Genomic DNA, 6,454 nt, shown 5'->3' with positions numbered 1-6,454 from the left:
GAAGAAGAAGAAGAAGAAGAAGAAGAAGAAGAAGAAGAAGAAGAAGAAGAAGAAGAAGAAGAAGAAGAAGAAGAAGAAGAAGAAGAAGAAGAAGACTACATGTCCATGTCCTTCGCAGACGAACCCGACCCCGTCGCCAAACAACCCCTCACCTCCCTCCAACGCCGCCAACAGGAAAAACGCCTCGCCGAGGCCCGCGCCCGGCCCAAATCCAAAGCCCAGCTCGCGGAAGAGGAAGAAGCCGCCCGCCAGGCCTCCCTCTCCCGCTCGCTGCTCGAAGGGCCGCAGGCCCAGAAATCGAAAGGGTTCGCCATGATGGCGCGCATGGGGTTCAAACCCGGCTCGACGCTCGGCGCGGCGGGGAGCCGGGGGGTTACCGAGCCGCTGAGGGTCGTGGTCAAGGAGGACCGTGGCGGGATTGGTATGGAGAGTGAGAAGAGGAGGAAGCTCCGCGAGGCGTTTGGCGAGGATGAGGAGGCGAGGAAGAGACAGAAGCCCGGGGAGGATCCCATCGCGTACCGGGATAGGATGGCGCGGGAGAGGGAGGCTGTGCGGGTGGAAGGTTTGGTTGCTGCTGCGCAGCGGGTTGCCGAGGGGATGGCGGCGGATGCAGAGGCGGAGGTTGAGACGGGGGTTGAGGCGGCGGCGAAGGGAGAGGATGTTGCGCCGAAAGGTGCCGAAAAGAGCGGGTCGAAAGACGAGAGGAACGGCAAGAATCCAAAACCGAAGAGGAGACACATCCCCTCCCGTCCGCTCAAGTCCGTGAACGTACTATGGCGCGGTCTCGTCCGACGTCGCGAGGAAGCGGAGCGCAACGCCCGCTTGAGGCGCGACATGGAACAGAGCCTCTCGCGGCTGCCGACATACGAGGACTCTGACGAGGATGAAGACGACAAGAGGGCTCTCGGACGGGATGCAAAGACAGTGTACGTCTTCGCTGAGGACCTCGACGAGGAAGATCCCGAGTTGGAAGAATTCGAGGCGCTGGACGCCCACGAAAAGTTGCGTCGTTTGGTTGTGTTTTTGCGGGAGGAGTTTTGTTATTGTTTCTGGTGCAAGACGAGGTATCCTGATGCCCAGATGGAGGATTGTCCCGGTTTGACCGAGGAGGATCACGATTAGAGCGGAAGAGGGTGTCCATATCTCCCGGGGTCTACCTGTTTTCTTAATTGTATTTACATTCAATATGGGTCTCTTTGGAATTGGGCCAAGGTCTGTAGCAACACATGAGCGTTGATGTCTTCTAGATTTTCATATAATACAAACAGGGGGGTATAGTCTTGTCTATCGGTTTTCACTTCACCAGAATATCATACACGCCCATTTCCCTGGCAACACCTGCCAACTGGGCCTCCCCGCCGGGCACATTAGACAAATACAAAGTCTCCAGATACGCAGCCATCTCCTCCCCGCGCCGCTCCGGCGTCATCTCATCCAACGTAACGGACGGCTGACCCAACATCTTCTGCCGCTCCTCGACATGCGCATCGATCTTGCGCTTCGCAAGCCGCAGCTTCTGCCGCGCCGACGCCGTGTCCCACGCCAAGTTCGTCGTGCCAACCGCCATCTCCAGCGCGAGCACCTCGGGCGGCGCGTACCCAAACAGGCGCCAAAACGCCCTCAAAGCGACCACGATGCCGAGGTCGTCCTTCAGGCGGCGCAGGGTATGGAGCATCTTGCGCGCGAGCTGGCCGTCCAGCTTCCCGCCGTCGAAGACGTGCGAGAAGCGGATCGTCTCGGCGAACGTCTCGCGCGTGAGCGCCACCTCGTCCGCCACGTGGTCCGCGCCCACCACGTTGAGCCGGTTGGCGCCCAGCATCTTCCACAGCGCCATGAACGTGTGCGAGTCGGGCTTGACGCCGCCCTCGCGCACGAGCGACCGGTACAGCGCGCGCGCCTCGCGGATGTTGCCGAACTGCGAGTGCGACTCCATCAGCTGGTTCAGCATGAAGGCGTCCGGGCTGATCTTGGCCTCGCGGAAGGCCGCCCAGAGCTCCTCCATCCGCTTCGGCAGCCGGCGCAGGCGGTAGTTCTCGGCCAGGAGGCAGAAGGTCTCGAGCGTCGCCTTGGGCACCGGGCCCACTTCCTGCTTGGTGTTGACCTCGACCAGTTGCACCGGCCCCGTCAGGCCGGCGAGCCGTTCCCTCGCACGGACGAATTCGATCCGCGCACTGATCATGTCCCAGGCGACTTGCTCCCCCTTTTTCAGGTCTTCGGCGCCGCCGCTCCTGAGCCAGGCGGCGATGAGGCCGTTGATCTGGATGGGGGCGGGCTCGATGCCCTTGGACCGCATGAACGCGAACACGCTATGCGCTCCGTCGAAGTCACCCGCTCCAATGAGCCGCTTGAGCCATTTGCCGAAGAAGAATTTGTTCCCAATCTTGGACGGCAGGTGAGTACGACCATGGAGATCGATGGTCCCAGCCGTCATCATGTCAACGAAAGCATGGAGCGCGCGTTCGGTCTGGTTCGTGGCGAGGAAGAACGATATGACCTGGTCGTAGTCTTCCAGCCCCATCGACTCCCCGAGCATGCCCCGGAGCCGTCGATAGGCATCCCACGCCTTCTCACGCATCTCCTCCGACGGTTGCGCGGCGCAGCTCCGGATAAACGGCATGAGAATCCGCGGATCGAGGTGGCGTTCGAGGAGCTTGTTGACGGCTCGTTCCGCTTGGACCAGATCACCGGCCTCGCAGAACATGCGAACGCCCAGCTCCCAGTATTCGCGAAAGGTATCAGACCCGCTGTCACCCAGCGTGCTCATGCATCGCTTCCAGTTCTCGGTGGCCTTGGCTTCGAAGCCCTCAACGAACATGGCCTCAATGCTGATGAGCTGCTGCGACGGGTTGAGGGCGATCTTGGCCTCGCTCATGTCCCTTGCCAGAAGGGACAGGTAGGGAAAGCGGTTCGGGTTGATGGCCTCGTCGGCCGAGAAGATTTTCCAAAGCAAGTCCCAGACGTCAAGCGGGACGTGACCCCATGCCTTGGCGAGCGTTTGCCTGGACAGGTTGTATGACTTCCAGACGGATTGCACCGTCTTTGCCATCAACGCCTCGCGGCGTCGGAGTTCCTTGTCGACGCGTTCGAGGATCGCGTTGAGCCGGCTTACTCGCCTTCGCTGGTTGTAGGTCCATGTGTCGGTCGGGATTTGGGGGATCGGCCGTGGCTGTTTCTTCGTCTTGGGATATTGCTGCCGCAGAAACATCTCGGGATCGTCCTCATCGAGGTCGAACTCGTCTAGATTCAAATCCTGCAAGTCGTCCATGACTTCGCCTTGGGCCTCCAGCTGTTCTTCCAGCTTCTTAATGTAGGCATCGAGTTTCTCTCCAACCGCTTCCGCATCTTCGAGATTGCCCAAGTTGGCTTCTATATCCTGGGCAACGGATTCGACATCGTTGATCCCTATGGCATTGAGCGTTCCGTCTTGTTTCAGTTCGGCAAGAAGACTTCTCATATCTCCTCCAAGGTCGAGTTTGAAGTCCTTTCGAAAATCCTTAAACCCGCTTAGAGACTCGGAAAAGTCTTTATCACCTTGAAGCGGCGTGACGCGCCCCTTGTCGTTTTTCTCGAAGAATTTAACGGTGTGATCGTCGCTCTTCTTTAACAGGTCTCGGAGGAGCGCTGCGGACGCGTCACCGTTCGCCGCATCCCCATTCTCTGTATCCCTTGTTGTCCCAAGCGGTAGTGAAATCCTAGTGTCCGGCTTGGGTCTTGAAGAGGAGGAAACAGGCGGTTGGACTCTGCGTCGACCCTGGGTTTTGATTTTGGACTTGAGTCGTTGTGTGGCCGTGGCCTCGGAGCTGTTGTGTCGGATTGTCCATGGTTGTTGGTGTGGCTTTCGTCCCGCTGAAATGCATGATTGGCAAATAAAGTTGCTTCGACATTGAACGTCGCGAAAAAGACTGCGTCGAGACATGGCAGCTAAAATAGTAGTGTACAAAAGTCAGACATGGAGCCTCGGATTTGAAAGAGGGTAGAGGGTGTCTTGAAGTTCTTGACGATTTCTTACGAAGTCACGAATCTTGGTACAAGATTTCAAGACGCGACTTTGATTTGCTCTTATCTCTTATCCATCACTCTTCTTATCTTATCAATATAATCCCCGCTGAAAAGTCTCACCGCTTACCATATCTAGAACACTGGCTGATATTCTCTGGCAAAAAGCCGAAAAAAAGTGAAGTAAGAAAAAAGTTCGGGAACACATCTCGTATCTCTTCCCCGGAGATTCGACACGCCATAGCCCCTAGGTGACGTGCGCCCGCTCACCATCATGTCTTCACCGGAATCCTTACGCTTTACCGGCCACCGGTCCTTCACATGGCGGCTCGTCCTCGCCACATTAACCGGCCGACCCGTCCACATCTCCAAAATCCGCAGTTCCTCCCCAACAAACCCAGGTCTCGCCCCCCATGAGATCTCCTTCCTCCGCCTCCTCGAAGCCGTCACCAACGGCAGCACCATGCAAATCTCCTACACCGGTACCACCGTAACCTACCACCCGGGCCTCATCACGGGTACCATCGCCGGCTTCGGCGCCTCCGAAGACGAAGTCATCGAGCACAACATCCCCGCCAACAACACCCGGGGCGTCACCTACTTCCTCATGCCCATCTGCCTCCTCGCCCCCTTCTCGAAAGCCCACATGAACGTCCGCTTCTCCGGCCCGGGCGTCATCACCTCCGCCACCCAAAAGGGCGACATGTCCGTCGACTCCTTCCGCACCGCCGTCCTCCCCCTCTTCGGCCTCTTCGGCATCCCGCCCGCCCGCATCGAGCTGCGCCTCCTGCAGCGCTCCTGCCCCGGCAAGGGCGGCCGCGGCGGCGGCGGCATCGTCGAGCTCCGGTTCGCCAGCCAGGTGCGCCTCCCCAAGACGCTGCACCTCAACCGGAACCCGGGCCGGATAAAGAGGATACGCGGCGTGGCCTACTCGACCGGCGTGTCGGCCTCGAACAACGGCAGGATGATCTACGCGGCGAGGGAGGTGCTGAACCCGCTCTCGTCGGACATTCACGTGGCGGCGCAGTATGACCAGGCGCCTCTCGTCTCGAACCCGGATAAGACGAAGACGAGGACCGGTATTGGGTTTGGGCTCAGTCTGGTGGCCGAGTCGAGCTCCGCCGGGGTGATTTACTCGGCTGATGTGGTGGCGCCCCCTACGGGAGGCGTCGTGCCGGAGGATATCGGCAAACAGTGCGCGTACCAACTGCTGGAGAACATTGCGCAAGGCGGATGCGTGAGCAGGACGTCGGCTGGTACCGTCCTTACGTTGATGGCGATGGGATCAGAAGATATGGGAAGGTTGAGGATAGGGAGGGATGTGATAGGCACTGAAGAGGTCGTCGGGCTGGCTCGGGACTTGAAGGCATTTGGTGCGAGTAGTTGGGGTCTGCGGGATGTGGATGAGGATGACTCGGGGGATATTATCGTGTCAGTCAAGGGCGCTGGAGTTGGCAATATTGGTCGCAAGGTGGCATAAGATACCATATCAATCAAGGAGGGTACCCTCTGGATGTTTTAATGTCTTTTTGTTTTGTTTCTCCCTTTGCCTTTGTGTCTCGTGTGAACCCGATGCTAATCTAGCATTGTCAATTCCCCCCTAACCGTGTCCCGCTTCTACTCGCCCTTAACCTGGCCATAGTCGATTGGTACCCTGCAGATTGTAGCGTGTGACCAACAGTACCCCAGAAATCCGGCGTCGCACTTCGAATGGTATGTAGAACATGAAATTCTCGCAGCATGCCGTTTCCCGAACTCATGACATCCAGCAGAGAAGCCCTTGGCGAGGATGTTGCCGACGCACCACCCAAGAACGCCGAACGCTCATCATCATCATCATCATCATCATCGTTGTCATCCCCAACCGAGCCTCGGCTGTCTGTCCTCCCCAAAGCCTGCATCTCGATATCTCCGTTATCCTCCCGGGCCGGCCTCGAGCTACGTGTCGCCCCGCCGCCGGCGCGAAACACATCGTCATGCTGACTCGGTAACAGTTCGTTAATATCTTCGGCAACCTCCTCGAGAGCAGCGACAAGCCGAGACCGTTTCGGCTTAATGATGGCTCGAATCTTCTCTCGTTCGGCGTGGACAGTGAGCATGAAGCACTGCAGCACAAGAATCAGGAGATCGAGTCCTAGTAGCGTCAACCTCGTCGTCGGTGGTTTCTGGCCGATAAAGTCCACGATCATGCCGCCGTGCAAGTACCCTCGAGACGCTTCCCCCGCAGTCGGCAACGTGCCGAATATATGCACCAAGAGGCAGAGCGTGGCGGGGAGAAAGACGGCGAGGATCTGCGACTGGATCGCAGGCATGGGTATCGGCCAGTCGTCGGGCTTGGGGCTCAGGAAGTTCTGCTGCGTCCATGCCCGGAGGAAGAATCGTACGGCGGAGCATCTGCAAATCCGGGGTTAGCAACTAAAAGAAGAAGGGGAAAATGTACATTCCCCATAGGAGGTTC

General features: G+C 58.3%; 4 protein-coding genes across 4 annotated transcripts in view; 2 read left to right on the top strand and 2 right to left on the bottom strand.

Annotated features, from left to right (window-relative positions):
• SODALDRAFT_334987 (hypothetical protein) overlaps nt 1-1,373 on the top strand; it is a 1,823-nt gene extending 450 nt beyond the window's left edge. The window contains exon 2 of the mRNA XM_028612355.1: nt 5-1,373. Within this exon, the coding sequence (XP_028464595.1) occupies nt 5-1,122 (1,118 nt within the window). The 3' untranslated portion in view covers nt 1,123-1,373. The remainder of the gene's footprint in view (nt 1-4) is intronic.
• Nucleotides 1,236-3,982, bottom strand: SODALDRAFT_298371 (hypothetical protein). Its single transcript, XM_028608839.1, has one exon. It carries the CDS (start codon nt 3,914-3,916, stop codon nt 1,295-1,297), a length of 2,622 nt encoding a protein of 873 aa, XP_028464594.1. The 5' UTR covers nt 3,917-3,982; the 3' UTR covers nt 1,236-1,294.
• A 224-nt stretch (nt 3,983-4,206) lies between these two features.
• On the top strand, nt 4,207-5,506 carry SODALDRAFT_334985 (RNA-3'-phosphate cyclase family protein). Its single transcript, XM_028612354.1, has one exon. The coding sequence runs from the start codon at nt 4,271-4,273 to the stop codon at nt 5,474-5,476; it is 1,206 nt and encodes a 401-aa protein (XP_028464593.1). The 5' UTR covers nt 4,207-4,270; the 3' UTR covers nt 5,477-5,506.
• A 79-nt stretch (nt 5,507-5,585) lies between these two features.
• Nucleotides 5,586-6,454, bottom strand: part of SODALDRAFT_340978 (DUF1746-domain-containing protein) — a gene marked incomplete at both ends in the record, with an annotated part of 1,098 nt that continues 229 nt past the window's right edge. The window contains one exon of the mRNA XM_028613006.1: nt 5,586-6,390. Within this exon, the coding sequence (XP_028464592.1) occupies nt 5,586-6,390 (805 nt within the window). The remainder of the gene's footprint in view (nt 6,391-6,454) is intronic.

The sequence above is a fragment of the Sodiomyces alkalinus genome, assembly GCF_003711515.1.
Source record: "Sodiomyces alkalinus F11 unplaced genomic scaffold SODALscaffold_8, whole genome shotgun sequence".
Classification (NCBI taxonomy): Eukaryota; Fungi; Ascomycota; class Sordariomycetes; order Glomerellales; family Plectosphaerellaceae; genus Sodiomyces; species Sodiomyces alkalinus.
This window is presented reverse-complemented; position numbering and strand designations above follow the sequence as displayed.

Excerpts from the sequence above, each read along its gene's own strand:
- SODALDRAFT_298371 (XM_028608839.1), bottom strand. The coding sequence starts at position 3,916 with ATGTCTCGACGCAGTCTTTTTCGCGACGTTCAATGTCGAAGCAACTTT.
- SODALDRAFT_334985 (XM_028612354.1), top strand. The coding sequence starts at position 4,271 with ATGTCTTCACCGGAATCCTTACGCTTTACCGGCCACCGGTCCTTCACA.